This window comes from Lepidothrix coronata, unplaced genomic scaffold, assembly GCF_001604755.1.
Source record: "Lepidothrix coronata isolate B3197 unplaced genomic scaffold, Lepidothrix_coronata-1.0 Scaffold197, whole genome shotgun sequence".
Taxonomy (NCBI): Eukaryota; Metazoa; Chordata; class Aves; order Passeriformes; family Pipridae; genus Lepidothrix; species Lepidothrix coronata.
Window position 1 is genome coordinate 345,946 of NW_016690377.1, and position 19,795 is coordinate 365,740.

At 62.7% G+C, this 19,795-nt stretch overlaps 2 protein-coding genes across 17 annotated transcripts in view; both read left to right on the plus strand.

The window, feature by feature from the left end:
* Positions 1–15,483, plus strand: part of ANK1 (ankyrin 1) — a 48,920-nt gene extending 33,437 nt beyond the window's left edge. For 4 of the 16 annotated variants that reach the window (XM_017831816.1, XM_017831822.1, XM_017831829.1 and 1 more), the window contains 28 exons: positions 17–115; positions 514–612; positions 789–887; positions 989–1,081; positions 1,234–1,306; positions 1,691–1,714; positions 2,559–2,661; positions 2,948–3,095; positions 3,312–3,409; positions 3,498–3,722; positions 4,129–4,283; positions 4,441–4,652; positions 4,768–4,972; positions 5,149–5,245; positions 5,614–5,842; positions 6,028–6,153; positions 6,235–6,354; positions 6,535–6,619; positions 6,864–6,938; positions 7,424–7,555; positions 7,738–7,884; positions 8,423–8,431; positions 9,557–10,109; positions 10,714–10,972; positions 12,181–12,264; positions 12,518–12,685; positions 12,971–13,092; positions 14,418–14,594. In XM_017831816.1, coding sequence (XP_017687305.1) covers positions 17–115; positions 514–612; positions 789–887; positions 989–1,081; positions 1,234–1,306; positions 1,691–1,714; positions 2,559–2,661; positions 2,948–3,095; positions 3,312–3,409; positions 3,498–3,722; positions 4,129–4,283; positions 4,441–4,652; positions 4,768–4,972; positions 5,149–5,245; positions 5,614–5,842; positions 6,028–6,153; positions 6,235–6,354; positions 6,535–6,619; positions 6,864–6,938; positions 7,424–7,555; positions 7,738–7,884; positions 8,423–8,431; positions 9,557–10,109; positions 10,714–10,972; positions 12,181–12,264; positions 12,518–12,685; positions 12,971–13,069 — 3,816 coding nt within the window. In that variant the 3' untranslated portion in view covers positions 13,070–13,092; positions 14,418–14,594. Of the gene's footprint in view, positions 1–16; positions 116–513; positions 613–788; positions 888–988; positions 1,082–1,233; positions 1,307–1,690; positions 1,715–2,558; positions 2,662–2,947; positions 3,096–3,311; positions 3,410–3,497; positions 3,723–4,128; positions 4,284–4,440; positions 4,653–4,767; positions 4,973–5,148; positions 5,246–5,613; positions 5,843–6,027; positions 6,154–6,234; positions 6,355–6,534; positions 6,620–6,863; positions 6,939–7,423; positions 7,556–7,737; positions 7,885–8,422; positions 8,432–9,556; positions 10,110–10,713; positions 10,973–11,770; positions 12,006–12,180; positions 12,265–12,517; positions 12,686–12,970; positions 13,093–14,417 lie in introns of those variants that run through there. The other 12 variants (XM_017831817.1, XM_017831828.1, XM_017831821.1 and 9 more) reach the window with 10 other exon arrangements.
* A 2,111-nt stretch (positions 15,484–17,594) lies between these two features.
* Positions 17,595–19,795, plus strand: NKX6-3 (NK6 homeobox 3). The gene is made up of 3 exons (XM_017831839.1): positions 17,595–18,105; positions 19,103–19,272; positions 19,349–19,795. The coding sequence occupies exons 1-3, from the start codon at positions 17,724–17,726 to the stop codon at positions 19,577–19,579; spliced, it is 783 nt and encodes a 260-aa protein (XP_017687328.1). The 5' UTR covers positions 17,595–17,723; the 3' UTR covers positions 19,580–19,795.

A 19,795-nucleotide genomic window follows, 5' to 3' on the forward strand; every position in this document is an offset into this window, starting at 1 on the left:
CCTCCTCTCTCTGCAGAGTGGCCTGACTCCTCTCCATCTTGTGGCCCAAGAGGGGCATGTGCTGGTCGCTGATGTTCTGGTGAAACATGGAGTGACAGTGGATGCAACGACCAGGGTAAAGTAGTGAATTGACCATGGCTGTGGTGAAAAACATGAGGGAGCTACCTCTAGGCCTGCTCCAGGAGGAGAGTTGCTTTCCTCTTTCTTTGTGCAAGAGGCTTCCCTCTCACAGGCATTCTTGCCATTTTGCCAGTGTCCTGGGGACTCTTCCTCCTCTACCTCCCACCTCACTGGAGGGATGATTCTTACCTGCTCCCGTAGCTCACCCCTGTACCCCTGGGTACAGCATAGTCTGCAGTGAGCCCTCTGCCCTGGTCTTGGGCTCTTGGGGAAACCCCCACACATGTGCCTCATCCCTCATGCACGGGGGCTTGCCTGTGGGATGATCATATCCAAGCCAGAAGGGCAGAAAGCACTGCTGAGGAGAGGCTGAGACCTTGTCTTGTCTTTCAGATGGGCTACACCCCGCTGCATGTGGCCAGCCACTATGGAAACATCAAGCTGGTGAAGTTTTTGCTGCAGCACCAAGCTGATGTCAATGCCAAGACTAAGGTACAAAGTTATCCTGTGCTCCAAGGGCCCTTCTGCCCTGGGCCACAGCGTGCAGGTTGATGGGGAAGGCAGCTGCCCTCATGCTCTGGGCATGAAGCACAGTGTGAGGCCTGGGGGCATTCCTGGGGCAGCAGGTTCCCAGAACTGATGGCAGCACCTTCTGTCCTCCCCTGCAGCTGGGCTACACCCCCCTGCACCAGGCGGCACAGCAGGGCCACACGGACGTGGTGACGCTGCTGCTGAAGCACGGAGCCTCTCCCAACGAGATCAGCACGGTGAGTACGGTGCTCACCCGCCCCTCCTCACCCTGTGACCAGCCCGGGCAGCTCCCCAGGCCCCCTGTGTGGCTGCTGACCCCGTCTCTCCCCCGTGGCAGAACGGCACCACTCCCCTGGCCATCGCCAAGCGCCTCGGCTACATTTCCGTCACGGACGTGCTCAAGATCGTCACAGAGGAGACTGACATCCCGGTGAGCCCCCCTGGGTGTGGGGACCAGGACCCTGGGCAGGAGGGCTGGGGCTGGGAGCAGCCCGGGACAGGTCTGCAGCTGGGTGCCCAGCCCGGGTACCAGGAGAGGGCTGTGCAGGGAAGGGCTCCTCTGACTCTGCTCTGCTCCCACAGCCAGTTGGCGACAAGCACCGCATGAGCTTCCCAGAGACTGTGGATGAGATTCTGGATGTATCAGAGGATGAAGGTGAGGGGCAGGGGTTGGGTCACACCATCCCAGAGGTCTGCCGACTGGGTCAGTGTGGCAGGCAGCAGCCACAGGGATGGCACTGGTGTTCCTGCTGGCTGAGGTGGGGGAGCTGTGGGTCCTGCAGTGGTTTTGCAGAGAGGATGAGGGGAGCTCGCCAACCTCTTGGGGTGGCACCTCCTGGCTCGGGTGCTTCCCTGCACTGTGCAGGAGGGATGTGCCTGGACCTCTCTGTGATCCCAAGCCCCAGGGACAGTGTGCAGAGAGCCCCTGGGCATGCAGAGCTCCCCCTGTGCCCTACTCTGCTGGGGGGGACCAGCTCCCAGACCAGCTGCTCTGCACCCTCCCACCAAGACCTCACCTTTGCCTCTTCTTACTTTGCAGGCACTGCTCATGTCACAGTAATGGGTATGAAATGTGTCCCCCTGCCCCAGCTCAATGGCCCATTTCACCCCATGGCCACTAACCATCCGCACGCCATGTCCATCTGCTGAGCTCCTGCTGGGCTGGGCTCCAGTGCCAGCCCCGCCATCCTGCCCTGCCCATCCATGTCCGTGCTGCTTGCTGTGGTGTGACTGCATGAATGGGCATCCTCCCACTCAGGAGGACCCTGACTCCCTGGTGGCCCCAGGCCCTGTCCCTGGCAGGCAGAGGAACCTGGTTCTGTGCCCCTCCACAACCGCCCCGTGCCGTGCTGGCCAGAGCAGGGATTGACCTGAGAGCTCAAGGGTCTCTGTGCTCCTGTGGTCCCCTCCCCATCTCTGGGGACTCCCTTTGCTTTGGGAGGTGCTGGACACGCTCCCACAGGGCACTGGCAAGAGCCAAACCCCGGTGAGCTCGTTAGCAGATGTTAGTGGGGCCAGCGGGCAGCACTGGCAGGGCTCTGTGCCTCCAGTGCGGGGGCACCCCCAGCCCCTGTCCCAGGAATCCAAGGATAGGGTGTCCTCTGCAGGCTCTGCTCTGTATTTGGGGCTGTAAGAAGGGGGTCAGTGAACAGCTGAGGCTCCTGGTGGCTCCCACAGCTCCTGTCCCACTGGCCCACTGCATAGGCCTTGCCTTGCCAGCAGACCCCCCCTGGCAGAGAGCAAACCCCCATGTCTGGTTGAGGCCCAGGGGACAAGTGTGTGTGTCCGGGAGAGGGAGCAGGGATGGGCCCTGGCTCCAGCCCTGAGGAAGGAGGGGGGCAAGGGCTGGATGTCTGTGTTTCCCTTGTCCACCTGCCTCTGTGTGCTGAGCCAGCTCTCGGTTTCAGAGGAGGAGCTGATGGCACCAAAACCCAGGACAGCTGATCTCAGGGACCAGGAAGGCAAGAAGGAGATACTGGAGTTCATGACCACGACGACACTGGAGCAAACGTAAGAGAACTGCAGGGTGGGGAGGGAGCAGGTACAGGGCACAGGACCAGCCTTGTGCTGGGCTGGGCTGCCCGTGGGGCAGGGACAGCTCTGGGAAAGGAACAGATCACTGAGCCCCCATCAACTGGCATGGCAGGCAAGGCTGGTCAGTGCTGTTCCTGCACCAGGACATGAGGCTGCTGCTGCCTTTGCCTTTGTCCAGCAGCCCCAGGACTCCGTGGGGATGGATGGGGGCTGAGGGACCCAGGCCTGCCTCTTCACTGGCTGTCACTATCTCTCTTGCCAGGGTGGAGTCTCCAGCTGTCCTGCAGGTCCCCTGTGTCCCACCTGAGACTGTGGTGACCAGAGCAGAGGAGACTGAGCAGGTAGGACCTGTGGAGACAGAAGCTGAGCAAGTCAGCCTGCTGCATGCACCCTCGGTGTCCCCACAGGAGGTGAGCATGAGACACAGCCTGTCACAGCCTCCCCCAGGCATTCCCTGCTGGGGGCAGCTCCACCATCACTGAGCCAAAGCATGGGGTGGGTGGTGGGCATCGACCCAGTGGCACAGGACTGTCCAGGGACCATTGTGAGACTGTGTAAGGGTGGGCAGGCTCAACACCCCCACATAGGACCCTTTGCCCATGGGGTCTTTTTGGTGCCTTACACAGCCCTCCAAGGAGTTCGATGAGGACTCCCTGATCCCCAGCAGCCCTGCCACCGAGACCTCGGACAACATCAGCCCCGTGGCCAGCCCCGTGCACACAGGGTGAGTGCCCGGCCCGTGCAGCACGTGCGTGCTCTGTGCACGAGCTGGCTGCACAGTGCCCACCTGCCCGTGCCTCTGCCCGCTCCAGGTTCCTGGTGAGCTTCATGGTGGACGCCCGTGGCGGGTCCATGCGGGGCAGCCGCCACCATGGCCTGCGCGTGGTCATCCCGCCCCGCGCCTGCGCCGCGCCCACCCGCATCACCTGCCGCCTGGTGAAGCCCCAGAAGCTGCCTGCACCCCCGCCACTGGCCGAGGAGGAGGGCCTGGCCAGCAGGATCATCGCCCTGGGGCCTGCTGGTGCCCAGTTTCTTAGGTGAGCATGGCTGGGAATGGAGCGGGTCGGACTGCCCGCACCAGGGTCATTCCTCAGGACCGGGAACCGATCTGGGCTCCTCTGGAGTCTCTACCATCCGGGGCAAGACCTCTGCCCACCTCTGCTTCTTGGGGGTGGGTGGAGGAGATGTCCCACCTCTGGCTGGGCACAGCGTGTTTCTGGGGTGGGTCATTCCAGCATGACAGAGCAGTGGTAGGAGAAGCCCTGACCAGCCTCGTCCCGCCGGGCACAGAGCCCGATGCCCAGAGAGAGGGAGGTCAGCAGCTCTGCCTTCTTCCCTGGCAGCTGCACAGCATGGGCAGGCACTCTGCCCAGGGCCACCTTGTTGCCCGCATGTCCTGGTGGCAGCACGTGGGTGCCAGTGCCCTCTCTCTGCCGTCTGCAGCCCCGTCATTGTGGAGATCCCACACTTTGCCTCGTACGGGCGCGGGGACCGCGAGCTGGTGGTGCTGCGCAGCGAGAACGGCTCCGTGTGGAAGGAGCACCGCAACCGCTACGAGGAGAGCTACATGGACCAGCTGCTCAACGGCATGGACGAGGGTGAGCTGGGCAGGAGGGGCTCTGCCCTCGCTGCAGGCAGGGCTGTGCCGGCCGGAGCGGTGGGATGGGGCTGAGCTGCGGTTGTGCAGCGTGGAGGGTGTTGGGTGACAGCCGCAGGCTCGGTGTGCGAGCACTGACGGCTGTGCTGCCCTTGCAGAGCTGGAGAGCCAGGAGGAGCTGGATAAGAAGAGGGTCTGCCGCATCATCACCACTGACTTCCCTCTCTACTTTGTGGTCATGTCCCGGATTTGCCAGGACTGCGATATGATCGGCCCTGAGGGAGGGTGTTTGAAAAGCACACTGGTGCCCATGGTACAGGCCACCTTCCCAGACACTGCTGTCACCAAGAGAGTGAGACTGGCCCTGCAGGTGAGCCCCAGAGGGCCTGGCCCAGGGCCCAGACATGCTCCTGCAGGCAGGGGTGGGCATGTGCCCCAGCCCGGGGAAAAACCATCCCTGATGCCTCTCCTTTCTCCACCCACAGGCACAGCCTGTGCCTGACGAGTTGGTGACCAAGCTGCTGGGGAACCAAGCGACCTTCAGCCCCATTGTCACGGTGGAGCCACGACGGAGGAAATTCCACCGCCCCATTGGGCTCCGCATCCCGCTGCCACCGTCCTGGAAGGACAATCCGAGGGACAGCGGTGAGGGTGACACCACCAGCCTGCGCCTGCTCTGCAGTGTCATCGGTGAGGCTGCCAGTCCCTCTGCGTGTGCTCTCCGTGGGGGCAGGCTGGGCTGCCACAGGGGATGCAGGTCCTGGGAGCTGAGGAAAGAGCACAGCAGTGGAGAGAGCAAATGCTTAGGGGATGCAGACCCCAGGCTTATGGAAGGACAGTATGCTCACCCTTGCTTTCTGCTGCAGGAGGGACAGCCCAAGCCCAGTGGGAAGACATAACAGGCACCACGAAGCTGGTCTATGAAAATGAGTGTGCTAACTTTACCACCAATGTGTCTGCCAGGTGAGTCCTGGTTGAACGTATGCTCCTCTGGGGACATCCAGTGCTCCTTGGACCTTCTTGGCCTTTGCCAGGAGAAGCCCTTTGCCCTGTGCTCATTGTGGTGCTGCCCCATTCCTACATGCAGGGTAATTGCTTCCAGCCATGGGGCCCCCCTGCATCAGGAAACACTCATGGCAACAGGGTGTGCAGAGGGAAGGGTGCCATTCTTTGTATTTGGGTGTGTCCCTGTCACAGATGGGGCTCCACCTGTACCCACCTCTTGGGGCACCCTCTGCAGTCCAGTTTGCTGTTGGGGATGGTGTGGGGGCAGCTCCACTGGTGCCACTGGGGACCCTGCCCAGCAGCACCCCGACCCCGCTCTCCCGCAGGTTCTGGCTGGCTGACTGCCCACGCACGGCCGAGGCCGTGCACTTTGCCACCATGCTGTACAAGGAGCTGACAGCCGTGCCCTACATGGCCAAATTCGTGGTGTTTGCCAAGATGAACGATGCACGGGAAGGCCGCCTGCGCTGCTACTGCATGACTGATGACAAGGTTGACAAGACTTTAGAGCAGCACGAGAACTTCACCGAGGTGGCCCGCAGCAGGGACATTGAGGTTTGTCCCCAGCACACGCGTGGAGGGCAGCAGGGAGAGAGAGGGCTGACAAAGTGAGGGGAGACTGATGCCGGTGGAGGGGCCTGGCCCTGGCTTGGGTAGGAGAGTCAAGATTACCTGCCCTGTCCAGGAGCAGGAGAAGCAGCTCTGCACAGGGTCTGAGCCTGTTTTCTGCTCCCTGCCAGGTGGTAGAGGGGATGCCTTTGCACGTCGAACTCTCAGGGAACCTGGTGCCTGTCAAGAAGGCCACTCAGCCCCGCACCTTCCTCTTCCAGTCCTTCCGGGAGAATCGTCTTGTCATCCCCATCAAGGTAACGTCAGGGTGCAGGACTGGGCAGCACTTGGGGCCCTTGGCTTGTGCCAGGCCACCTAACCAGGCCCTTGTTGCTCAGGTCCGGGACAGCAGCCGGGAAGCCAGCGGCTCCCTGTCCTTCCTGCGCAAAGCCATGAAATATGAGGACCTCCAGCATGTGCTCTGCCACCTGAACATCAGCATACCACCCTGCACCAAGGTCAGTGTCTGCCACTCTGGGAGGGCAGGGGACAGCCCTTGCTGCCAGCTTTTCTTCCTCAGCTTCTCCACACGGCCATGCCATGCCCCTCTGTGGCTGTGGGAGAAGCAGTGGTGCCAGGGCAGAGCTGCTGCCCTCTTTCCAAGCTGTTGAGCACTTGGCTTGTCCCCTCTCTCACAGGGCAGCGGCAGCGAGGAGCGGAGGAGGACCCTGACGCCGTTGTCTCTGCGGGAGCGGTACAGCATCCTCAGTGAGACCAGTTTTGGTACGCAGCCAGCTGGGATGGCTCCAGCCCACTCACCACCTGTGCTTGGGCTGCCCGAGTCAGTGGAAAGGCTGGGCTGACCCTGTTGTGCTCACACTCACGGCAGCTCCCCTTTCCCTGCGGGTTTCCTTGGTCCTGCCTGCAGGGCACTGCTGTGCTATGGGGCTGCGAGACCCCCAGGCCAGCACCCCATTCCCCTCCCCATTCTGTGCAGCTGAAGCTGTGACTTCTTCTTTTCCTCCAGGCTCTCTGAGCAGCACGGACAAGGCAGACCAGAAGATGGTTGACATAGCAGAACAGCTGGGCCTCAGCTGGGCTGGTGAGTCCACCCCTGACAGCTCTGAGGATGCACAGCACTCCTTGGGAAGCTGATGCTTAGGGAAGCTGGAAGCAAGGTGCTGGGTGGAGTGACTGTGCTTTGCACTGGGCCCACACTGCGAGTGTTCCAGGGCACTGGAGTGAACTTTCCTGCATGTGTCACACACATGGGTACCAGCCCTGTGCTTTGTCACCAGCCGTGTGTGCTGCTGCTGTTCAGGGAGGCCCAGCACTGTCGCTGCAGCCACACACCCACCTGGCAATACCCACACTTGTCCTTATCCTGACACCCTGCCACGCTGGTCACAGCCAACCTGGGCAGGGGGGCTTCAGCCTCTGCCCCTTCCCAGCTCCTGCATGTTCTGCTGTGTTCAGTTGTACCTAACAGAGGGTCTCTGCACCGGGCCTGGCTGAGCCCTTCACAGTGTCCCCAGCCTGGTGGTGGGCACCAGAGGGTGTGATACTGAGACGTGGTGTTTTCCCCAGAGCTGGCACGTGAGCTGCAGTTTGGAGTGGAAGACATCAACAGGATACGTGTGGAGAACCCCAACTCCCTTCTGGAGCAGAGCATAGCCTTACTGAACCTCTGGGTCAGCCGAGAGGGCAAGAATGTCAAGAGTGAGTAGTTGTGGTGCCCTGTTACGGGCACAGAGGTGTCCAGGCTGGCTGTTTGCACGCTGGGGGATCGCTGACTGTGCTTTACAGCACTGGCTCGTGCATTCCTGCCCGCCTGGAGGGCGTGTGGGGCACGACTGTGTCCCCCCCAGTGACCAGTTTGTTGACACTGGTTCCCCCTGCAGTGGAGAACCTGTACACGGCGCTGAGGAACATCGACCGCGGCGAGATCGTCAGCGCGCTGGAGGGCTCCGGCCGGCAGAGCCGCAGCCTGAAGGGCGGCTGGCGCTACACGGACAGAGAATACTCCCTCTCACCATCCCAGATGAATGGTGAGCCCCAGCTTCTGGCAGGGACTGCAGGAGGGCCCCGGGGTCACAGTCTGTGCACAGAGAGATCGGGGCTGGTGTCTTGCCTGACCAGGTTGCACCTGCTGAGAACTCAGTGGGCACAAGGTGTTGCTGACAGACGTGGCCTCTTCACTGGGGCTTACGCTGCAGGAAACTTGGCCCTGTCCTCCTGCCTTCTCAGAAACTCTCCAGGTGGGGTTGACACGCGTTCCTTATCCCAGTGTGCCAGTGAGAGGTGCCTCTGGCTGTGCAAGCTGAGCAGTAGCCAGGAGCCCGTGGAGCCCTGGCTGTGTGGCTGAGGTGGTGTGTCCGGGCTGGGCCCCAGGCAGAGCGTGCCTGGGTGTGGGGACACAACCGGGCTCAGCTGCAGCATGTGCCACAGGGAGCGGGCACACTGGACAGGGGCAGGGCTTTGTGCTGCTGCAGCCCTGCACTGTGGCTCTGCCCCTGCAGCGCTGGCTCATCGCTCTCTCCCTCTCTGTCTCTCCCCTTGTTCTGCTCTCTCAAACATGCCACCTAGTGCTGCCAGGTGCGGGCACTCCTGTGGGTCACTTCTTGTCACCTTTCTCCTCTGAGCTCATCCTGGCCTCTCCTTCTCTCATCTTTCTCCACTGCCTGTCTCCACTGTCTCCACCTCAGCTGAGCCCTCCAGGAGCCGCGTCCTGCTCCGGCGACTGCATGTCCAGGGACTGCCCACCCTGGGGGGTGTTGTGCTTGCAGGCAGCCATCCCAGGCCTCCTCCTCCTGCACGGGCTGCTCCTCCCCTGCTGGCCCTGCACTGCATGTCCCTGGCCAGGCGCCTGCACGGGGCTGAGGTGCCCTCTCTGTGCTGGAGGTCCCAGCTGTGCCCCATGCCTTGGCTGTGGCTGGCATTCCCCGGCTGTCTGGGGAACAGAACGGGTTTGTTGCTGATCTCCAGGGGTGGAAAAAGAGTTGATGGCTCAGAGCAGAAAAAAGCTGAGCAAAGCCACTTGCATGGGTAGGACTGCCTGGCTTGGCTGAAGTCCATACGGATGTGCCTGAGCTGTGCACATGGCCCTGGGTGATGAGGACATAGCAACTGCTTGTAGCCCTGGAGAGACCAAGAGGGTTGTAAGGCCCTGGCTGCCTCCTGCAGGGCCTTGGGGGGTTGCATGACATTTACTGGTGTGATCCTTCCCTGCTCATGGTACTTTCAACCTGCTCCTCTGTGCTGTGGAGAGTGTTTGGCTTTGGGAGTCAGTGTCTGCCAGGCTTGGCCACCTGAACTCCAGGCTAACTGCCAGCCTGCTGATGCTGGATGGGGGCTGTGGGCAGGGACCTGGGGTCTGATGGAGCAGGGTAGCAAAGAGGGCACTGCGTCCTGCAGTGTGGATGGGGCATTGTGTGAACGCCAGGCCAGTCCTCCTCACGGGAGCAGGCAGCCCCAGAGCCTGCCCAAAGCAGCCCCAGGCCTCGAAGGGAGGCATGGCAGCACTCGCAGGGACCATGTGAAGGCAGCTGCTGCTGTGAGCGCGGCCCTGCTCAGCCTGGCCGTGGGGGGCTGTGGCATGACCATCGCTGTCCTCGGGGCAGGCATCCCCCCAGAGGCTGTTCCCCATTCCCCTTTTGCCCCACTGTGCTTGTGCGTGCGTGGGGCGGCTGCTGGAGACGTTGCCTCTGTCTGCCCATATAGGTTACGCTTCGCTGCAGGACGAGCTGCTGTCCCCCGCCTCCCTGCATTACACGCTGCCGTCCCCGCTGCGGGCCGACCAGTACTGGAATGAGGTGGCCATCATGGATGCTATCCCAATGGCTGCCACTGAGCAGGACGCCCTGATGGAGATGTCCGACATGCAGGTGTGGTCCTCGGGGCTCACCCCCTCGCTGGTGACGGCTGAGGACTCCTCTCTGGAGTGCAGCAAGGCTGAGGACTCGGACGCCACGAGCGAAGGCCGGTTCACGGGGCAGCTTCTAGCAGATGTGCATGGCCCAGACCACATGGGCTCTATGGACCTGGTTGAGGATGACACAGTGGACTCAGATGCCATGAATGGCCTGATTGACCTTCTAGAGCAGGAGGAAGGGCAGAGGCCAGAGGGGAAGATGCCAGCCGGTGATCATCAGCCAGGGACTGGGGAGCAGGACCCGGAGAGTGAAGTCTCTTTTGTTTCAGTTCAGCAGAAGGTGCAAGCCAGGATCACGACATCACCCACTATTAGCCATGCTGTGGAGAAGAGTGCAGAGAGGTACTGCAGCCTGAGCACCAGGGTGACCACGGGAGGGGAGCAGAACTGCTTCGCCAGCTACTGCCCTGTGCTGGGCCAGCTGCAATGATCTCCCAGCTTTGCTTGCTTCTCTGCTGGTCTCCAGCTCTGGAGCCCAGGCACACGGAGCAGTGGTTGGGCCGAGTGCCTTGTGCACCTCTGGCGATGCTCTGGGGGGGCTCCTTGCAGAGCAGCTGGGAGGGAGCCCAGGCAGACAGGCCCTGCATGTAGGTTATGCTTACCAGAGCCATCCCAACCTGGGCTGCCTCCTCCCATGTTCCCAGTGGCACTGGGAGCAGCACCCAGTGATGCTCCACAGCATTGCCTTAGACACTGGCAGCCAAGCTGTGGGGCTGTGGGGTGGGCAGGGAGCATGGCAGGGAGGTGGTCTGTGCCCTTTGTGCATCTGTATTCTGTGCTGCTTCTGCCGGGAGCCGGCAGTGCCGGGAGCCGGGAGCCCGGCGGGGTGCGGGCTGTGCCCGTGTGCCTGCGGAGCTCGGCTGGTGCTCGGGGTGCAGCACTCCACGGCAAAGCTGACTGCCTCTCTCTCTCTGTCTCTCTCTCCCTGTCCCTCTCCGGTGCCCAGGCTGAGGGACTGGAATGCAGAAGGCTCCTTTATCTCCTGCCTACAGGACCTGACAGCGGGCTCCTGGCAGGAGGGGGTCACCCGAAGGCTGCTCCCAACGCACACCACAGCCTCCGAGGCACAGGGCCAGGAGCAAGAGCAGGTCCTGGTGCCAGCCGTGGAGCTGATGCGGATCAGCTCTGCAGAGGACAGCGACTGGCAGCCTCAGCACCCCACGGGCGGCTGGCAGGAGGAGGCCCACAGCCGCTTCTTTGGGCAGGTGAGGGTAAGGGCAGGGGACTTGGCCCCGCAGAAGGTGGAGACCCTATGGACAGCCTTGTCTGGAGCCTGCTGCCAGGCCAGTCAGGCAGACCGGGTGCTAGCTCTGCAAATCTCCTGGCACACTTCCTGCCCCTAGGGGTGCCTCTCAGCCCAGAATAGCCTGCTGTGCCTGATACCTGAGACCTTGCTCTCCATTTATAACCCAGTCACCCTCTCTGACTGCTTCCTTATTGAGTATCTGCCCTGGCTGCTGGCCCATCAGCCTGCTGGAGCCAGAAATAGAGCTGGTCTGGGGGCCAGGCTTGGGTGGTGGGCATGATGGCATGGTCACACAGAGCCAGCAGGTACAAGGTGAGGGCAAGCACCCTTCCCAGCCAGGGCACGCAGAGCCATCCCGGCAGCACGGTCAGGCTTGGAGGTGGCTGCTCAGCTCTGCAGAGTGAGTCTCCTGAGTCACGGGTGATTCCAATGACATCCCAAAGCCCTGGCTCCTGCCCAGGGCTTCGTTTGTCCTGTGGCAGAGGGACTGCACGTTGCCCTCCCACCGCAGTCAGGAGGACAGGCCGCTGGCAGGCTGACGGAGAAGAGGGACAGAGCTGTCCCGGTCCCTGCCTGGCCGGGGCATCCCGGCCCCATGACTTTGAGAGGAGCTGCGAGCGCAAAGGACAGCGCAGCTGCCCGCTCCCTTCTCGCCGCCCCCAGCCAGCCGAGCTCTGGTTACAGGCGCGTCCCGCAGGGCCGGGCAGACCCGCAGCGTCCCAGCCCGGGGCATGGCCGCGCTCTGACGGCGGGCGCGGACCCGCGGGGGCAGGATGTGGGCTCTGCTGGCCCAGCTGCTGATCGCGCTGGTGCTGCTGGCGTTCTTCCTGGTCAGCTGCCAGAACGTCATGCACATCGTCAGGGGCTCCGTCCGCTTCCTGCTCAAACACGCCCACCGGGAGCTGGACAAGGAGCTCGGGGAGAGCCCGGGGCTGGCGGACGATGAGGAGGCTCTCTCCGCCAGAGTCGTCCGCCGGCGCGTCCTCGTGAAGGTAACGAGCAGGGAGCCGAGAGAGCAGCCCCGGGGCAGATGCGGAGGAAGGCAGTGACGGGGCAGGGCAGGGGGGAGCCGCAGGCTGCGGGGTGCGTGTCAGGTGTAATGTTCTGCCTGCGAAGGGACTCCCCTCACCCGCCTCAAATGCCCTGATCTCCCTCCTGTTGCTGCAGGGGAACGAAGTCCTTCATCTCCCTGGAGAGCAGGTGACCGAGGAGCAGTTCACGGATGATCAAGGCAATATAGTCACCAAGAAGGTGAGTGATCAGGGGCAAGATATGGACAAGGGCACGCAGAAGCCTTTCTTCTGTCCCCTCCACCCGGCTGCCCTGTTCCTCCCTGCAGCCCAGGGGTCCATGCAGGGCACTTGTGTCCTGCTGTCTTTGGTTACGGCACTTCTGCAGCTCGTGGGATGGAGGCTGCCACGTGCACTTTAGGGCCAGACTGGGTGAGGAGGGAGGCATGGTGTCCTGGAGCTAGCTGTGACACCGGCTGTGTGGGTCTCCACAGATTATCCGGAAGGTGGTGCGTCAGCTGGGCCCTGGTGACATGGGTGACAGGCAGGAACAGGAGGAGCTGATTCTGGAGGGCTCCCTGCGGGAGCCCCAAGACCTGGAGGCTGAGGATGATCACTTCATGAAATACTCCTTCTTGCACCGGGATGGTCTGGGGGCCAAGGTACAGTGTGGCTCTTAGCCCTGCCTTGCAGGCAGCCTGCCCGGGCCAGCACCACCTCTGCAGTACTCTCAGGCTTTGGGATTATGCCACCCTCTGTCCTTTCTTCTGCCCTGCTCTCCTCTCCTGTTTCCCCTCTAAGAATTCCAGGGGCAAATATTGCCCACTGCCCTGTCTTCTTGCTTGGTGTCTTCTGCCAACTGACTCTGCCTTTCCCTCTCCTGTCCTCTTCGTGTGTCTGTCTTCACCCGGGTGATGTCCTGCTTCCTGCCCCTGCGGCTCCCTCAGGAGGAGGTGCGAGTGCGTGTCCCGAAACCAGAGGTCTCCGGGGGCAGGATGGGGGCTCAGATAGTGAAACGAGCCAGCCTGAAAAGGGGGAAGCAGTGACCCCTCAAATGGCCTCTTTTGAGGTAACCCCACCTTTGCTCTTCCTTCTGCCTGTGCTGCTGCCTGCACCGAGCTGCTGGTCATGCACATTCTCCTGGGGAAGTGTAACATGGCTGTGCCCAGCTCTTGGCCTGCAGAGAGGGGTTGCTGTGCTGCAGCAAAGTGCTGAGGGTGGGCAGTGGGGTGCCCCTGCTGCTGACCTGCTCCTGGGTGCTGTGGGCACGGGGTGCCTCGATGCCTCAGCCAGCTGTGTGCACAGCACCCCACTGCAGCCACAGTGAGGGGCACTGAAGCCAGGATGGGGGTGCAGGCCATGGCAGGGTGCTGCTGGTGGATGGCAGGGCAGTAGGGATGCAGGAGTGGCAGGTGCAGGAACATGACCCTTGTAGGGGCTGAGGCAGAGCCCCTGCCTTTGGCCTGGGACATTTCTTCCATTGATCCGCAGTGTGAGTTCAGAGTTATTCCCTGCTCCCCCTGCAGGGAATGTGGGGTGGGTCTGGAGCAGGCTGAGGCAGGGTGCTTGGCACAGCACACTTGGGCAGCTGCATCACTGTGCTCTGCACACTCACCTCAGGGCTGTCAGTGCAGTGCTGGGGAAGGTGTTGCACGAGTGCTCCCCAGCTGCCCAGCACTGCCTGGGCCTGGGAGGAGGCTGCTCAGCAGGGGCAGTTGGTCCTCTGCTCTACATGCATGGGTCTGTCTGTGCTCCCTCTCCCTGCTCTCTCCACTCTGTTAGTGGGCTCTCTGTGAGTGCGTGACAGTGAAGAGGCTTGTGTTTGTGAGCACAGGTTCATGCAGACCCATCCTCATCCTCTCTGTCTGCCCCACTCCCCAGACAGTCCTTGGCTCTGCCTCTCTCTGGGGCACTGCTCCTGCTGCTTTGCTTTTGCTATTTTCTGTCATGTGTCAAAGTGGCCCAGAGTATGCATGGGGGATGTATGGGGTCTTCCTCACTGCTGGGACAGTGGGGTGCAGTCAGTCACCCCAGTTGAGGCTGGGGGCTCAAGGCTGGCCTCCTCCATCCTAGAGCCTAGAGCAGCCCTGCCAGCTCCTTCCCAGTGCCATGTTGCTGTTGGTGCTGCTCAGCCCCTGCTTGCTGTTCTCTCACCAATGCCATCTGTGTCACTGCTCCTGGTTCCAGGCAGGCCACTTACTGGGGCTCTGTCACCGTCTCTCTGATGCTCCCCAAAACTTGTCTTGTGGTTGCTGGGCAGAATGGGTGCATGTGGGCTGAGCACAGCGTGCAGAAGGGGCTTCCCAGCCACGTGCCTGGCTGCCCTCAGCCCTTCTCCTGGCTGTGCCACCAGGAACGCCCGGTAACCCCATCTCTCTGTATGTGTCTCTCCAGGATCGCACCTCAACACCAAACCACTGAACTCCACACACGTTCTGACACATACCTGAGAAGAGAGGAGAGGAGAGCAGAGAGTGGAGGGGAGCAGGGCTGGCTGTACATGTTTCTATAGGCTAATGGCATGATTTCTGTATGAGACATACTTACCGTCCTATCCGCATGACTGACTGACTGCAAGACGCATGAGCTACAGTACTTCAAACTGACGGGGCCTCCGTCCCTGCCCCGCTGCTGCCAGGAGCCCAGGGACAGCAGCACACACCAGGGGCATCCTCTCAGCTCCTCTGCGAGGCAAGAGCTGGACTAGAAGACAACGAGGGGGAAGGAGATTCCACCCTGGTGTGATTGCGTGTGTAGATGCATCCCCACGTCCGTGCTCCAGCTGCAGGAGGGAAGCTGGGGCAGCATGGCACTGCTCACCACGGGAGAAGAGGTGCTTGGCCCCCCCAGTGCCTCTGCTGCCTCTGCTGGACTCACTTCTCATCCCTCTCAGTGAGTGCTGGGTTTTGGGGAGGGCAGCAGTGGCAGGGGGTGTGAGGGGAGGCTGCAGGGCTGCCCTGGGCAGAGGGACGAGTGCAGGGCTGCCCTTCCTCTCCCCAGCACGTGCAACGTCTCCCGCCAGGGCAGGGCTCTGGGCTGAGCACTGAGCTCGTTACTTGTGTTGAAAGTGTAAACTGTACAGCAATCAGCCTTGTGTATATGAACTGATAAATACTATGCAAACCCCTAGGGACACTCTAGCAGTATGTACAAAGCACTAACAGCTCTGCTCCCAAATACCTCTTCAGGCTGCAGGACAGGCAAAACCTCTGGAGCGTGTGAGCAGCTCTGGTGAATGGAGCAGGGAGGCTACAGCAGTGAGAGGGTCTGCCCCTGCCCTGTGCTCCTCTGCCTGAGCCTGGCCCCTTCCTGGCCTGAAGAGGGGGGCCTAGAGGTGCAGTCCCATGGGTCTGTCCGTGGTGCAGCCCCAGTTTGTGTTGGTTCCAGCTGGGTTGAAGCTGTAGGCCTGTGTTGAGGTGCTTGGGGCCCATGGAGGATGAGTAGTGAGACAGAGCAGGGGGTGCTTGTGCCACGCACGGGGTCGTGCCTAGCTCTACTCAGCACAATATCTGCTCAGGAGATGAGCCAGGAGCTGGCAGGAGCCAGCAGCCCTGCACTACGCACCCAGGCAAGGGCTCTGCAGGGACCCTGGCCTACCTGCAAGGGAGGATATAGCCCAGTGACCCCTGGATGCTGACCCTCCCGGGACCAATCCCAGAGACATGGGGGCTGCTGCCCCAGTAGCAGCATTTTGGCCAAGGGGAAGGTGCTGTGGCAGCAGCCCGAGCCCAGAGGTCACCGTGGGGCCGGGGCAGCCCCGGCAGCTGCTCTGGCAGGAGAGCAGCACTGGGCAGAGCTGCCCAGGCAGCTCGGGGGTGGGCAATGGATTGAACCTGTTGCAATACTGACCCCAGGAGTGCAGGATGCAGGTGGTGGCAGTAGGTCCCAGGTCCCCAACCCTGTCCTTTACCTGACTGACGTGGGGGCCTGGCCTTTGTAGCACAGTGGTATGGAGACCCCCTGCTCTTTCCCCTGGAGGTGGCCATGGACATGCTTTGCAGAGTCTGAGTTTGCTCTCTATGGCCACGTGCAGAACGAGCCCACCTCCAGCTTCAGGCCATGTGATGGTGGCCTTGGCAGGGCAGCCCTGCCTCGCAGTGGGTGCACATCTGCTGGGAGAGCCCCTGGCTGCCCTGCAGCCACGAAGAAGCCTCACTGCAGCAAAGCAACTGACCCAGCTTAGCCTTGGAGAGCAAAGCAGCCCCTTCCCCACCCCAAAGTTGAGCCATATAGGCACAGTCTCTCCATCCATCACCCTCGCTGCGTACAATAACCTCCCTAGACCCACTGCGACAGCTGACTCCGTAGCATCACCATAGAGTTGTGTGTGGGTCCAGTGCTTTGGCCTTGTGTATGCCGTAGGGAATGTGCTGTGCTGAACCGTGCCAGGCACCTGCAGTGACATTGCTTCGCGCTCAGATTGCTTGTAGGGCTGGTAGGGGGAGGCTGCACCCAACATTGAGCCTAGAGAATGCTGCAGTCTGCACACTAGAAGCTTTTTAGAGTTTTAAAAATTACTTTTATTTTCTTTTTTTAATTGTTATGAAAACAAGCCTTTTGGATCTCCCTGTCTTAGCCCCTGATGTATAGATCATTTCCCTGTACACCAGCTATCGGACTATGAATTAATAAAGAAACCAACACAGACCGTGTCTCGTCTCTGCTCTTCCAAAGGTGGGGGAAGGTGGAGACCCCGGGGGGGTCCCTTCTGCCCGCACCCCCCGTGGCGGTGGCGGCTGTTCGTGCCCTGCGGTTCGCGGGGGATTCGAGGGGAGCGGGACCGGGCGCGCTCCGAGCGGCCTCTGCCGCGGTGGGTGGGGTGGAAGCGGCAGCGCAGCCGGTGCCGGCGGTGCCCCCGGGGGCAGCGGGAGCCCCGGCCCGCCCGGCGCTGTCCAGCGTCCGCTCCGCCCCGCACTCCGGCCCCGTATCCCACCCCCTCCCGTATTCCGTCCCTCTATCCCGACCCCGTATCCCATTCCCGTATCCCGTTGTTATATCCCGTCCCGTGCCCGTATCGCCGTATCCTGTCCTGTCCCGTACCGTGCCCGCATCCCCATATCCCCGTACCCCATCCCTATATCCTTGTACCGCGTCCCTATATCCCATCCCTATACCCCCGTACCCTATCCCCATCCCTATATCCCTCTATCCCTCTATCCCTCTATCCCTCTATCCCTCTATCCCTCTATCCCTCTATCCCTCTATCCCTGTATCCCTGTATCCCTGTATCCCCCTATCCCTGTATCCCTGTATCCCGCATCCCATCCCGTCCCCGCCGCCGTTCAAAGCGCAATTTATCTGGGCGGGGCCAATCGCGCGCGGCCCGCGCGGCGCAGCCAATGGCGGGCGAGGCGGCCGCGGCCCGGCCAATGGGAGCGCCGCCCGCGGCCGCGCGGCCAATGGGAGCGCGCTATGCTAATGAGCCCGGCTTTATCAGAAATGTTGGCGCTGCCCGGGCCGAGCGGAGGGTCCGGGGCCGGACCCGCGCGGGGCACCGGGCCCTGCCCAGCCGGCCCTGCCCGTCCTGCCCTGCCCTGTCCAGCCCGCCGGCCCTGCCCGGCCCCGCGCGGTCCCCGCGCCACCCGGCACCCCCGGCCACGCCGGGCCCCGGGGGCCCAGTAGCCCCCAGGCCAGTGGGAATGGGCGAGCCGTCGCACCTCCGGGGGTCCGGGCTCTGAGGGCCGCCTCGGTGCCGGAGCCATGGACGCCAACCTGCCGGGCACCTTCCTCCTCAACGGCCCCTCGCTGGGCCCCTTCCCCGAGGCCAAGGCGCCCGTCTGCCAGTACTCGGTGCAGAGCTCCTTCTACAAGCTGGGTCCCCCCGGGCTGGGCGCCCAGCTGGCCGCGGGCACCCCCCACGGCATCTCCGACATCCTCGGCCGGCCCGCGGCGACGCCCAACAGCGGCCTCCTGCCCGGGTACCCGCACGCGGGCGGATTTAACGGACTGAGCTCCCCGGGAGTCTATTACGGGCCCCAGGTGGGCGCCCTCCCCAAGGCTGGCGGCGAGTACCTGCCGCGGGGCCGGAGCTGCTGGGCCGAGGCGGCCCCGGCGTGGCGGGGCGGGCGGCAGTGCGGCGGCCGTAAGTACCGGGCCGGGGGCGGGCGGGGGTGCGGGGGTGCCCCGCAGAGCCCGGGCCCGTCGGCACCGGGGCAGAGACGTGGGGCGGCTGCCCGGGCTGCGTCTTGTCCGTCACCCTGCACGAGGCACGGCGGGTCAGCCCGCGGGCCGCCCCAGGGCGGTGGGAAGGGCCGCGATGCCAAAGGCTGCTGGACCTCGAACTGTCACAGAAGTTCCGGCTCAAGAGCGGGGGCAGCTCCAATGACAGAAATTAACTCTTTGCGCCCAGGCAGCCACAGCTGGCACGGACAGGCAGAGCACTCTGGCTCACTGATCCCCCTTTGCTCCAGCAGCATCACTGGGGCCCGTGCCTGGTCCAGCTCGGTGCAGAGACAGGCAGGATGGCAAACAGAGACAGGCAGGATGGCTGGCTGCGGACTGGCAGCACTGCCTGCCTGGTGGAGAGCTGGCAGGGGAACTGCAGGGCATGGTGCTGCTCTCCCAGAGGGTGGGTGGGATGAGTGCACCAACAATGAGGAGTTCGGGAGGCTCTGGGCCAGGGCCAGGGTCCCATTCCACCCTCTCCAGGTGATGCTTTTGGAACAGATGGGTCAGGCAGCTCAGCCATCCGCTCCTGGCACAGCTATGAACTGATGACCAGCTCTGCTTGTCTTCTGTCCTGCGTCCTGCAAGGTGTGGGGTGTGGGGGCATGGTGTTCCAGCGCTGCGTGGCTCTGGAGTCCTGCACTGGTGGTAGCGACCCTTCCCCTCTCAGCACAACCTCCCAGTGCTGTCCTTGAGCAGGAGCTGCACAGCCTGGCTCTGGCACAGCGTCAGCTCAGCCCTCCTGGGATGGGGCTGAAGCCTTCAAGCCAGAATATGGTTTTAATTTGGAGGGGAGCCGGTGTGGGGGGACTCTGTGGGCACTGAGGGCTGGTGCCGTGCTCAGGAGAAGGGGAGAGCTGCCCAGAGTCGTGGGCTGCAGAGAGCTCACCTGCTTCTGTCCTCCTCTCCTGCAGCCCCTGCTCACCTGGCTGACAGCATCCACAAGAAGAAGCACACACGTCCCACCTTCACAGGGCACCAGATCTTTGCTCTGGAGAAGACTTTTGAGCAGACCAAGTACTTGGCAGGTCCGGAAAGAGCACGGCTGGCCTATTCTCTCGGCATGACTGAGTCCCAGGTGAAGGTGAGTGCTGGTCCCTGCATGGCACGGGGTGCACAGTGTGGTGGCTGCTCACCGAGCTGGGCCCGTGGGGCGACAGGTCTGGTTCCAGAACCGACGGACCAAATGGAGGAAGAAGAGCGCCCTGGAGCCCTCCTCATCCTCGCAGCGGGCGGGGGGCTCTGGTGGAGAGCGGGCGGCCTCTGAGACCGAGGATGATGAGTACAACAAACCCCTGGACCCCGACTCAGATGACGAGAAGATCCGGCTGCTGCTGAGGAAGCACCGCGCGGCCTTCTCGATGCTGGGCTTGGGCTCGCACAGCGGCTGAGCGTGGGCACAGCCGGCCCCTCTGGGCTGGGGGGACACTGGCCTGGCCACCCGCATCCTGCTGGGGGGACTGCCCTCCCCGGCAGGCTGTCGGAAGGGGGCAGCTGCCGGCGGGACGGGGATCGTGGCTCGCAGGGCTGGGGGCAGCACGTGTGGGCAGTGTCAGGCACGGCCGTGGTGTCGGCACTGATGAAATAAAGGTCCCGCTCAAGTCCAA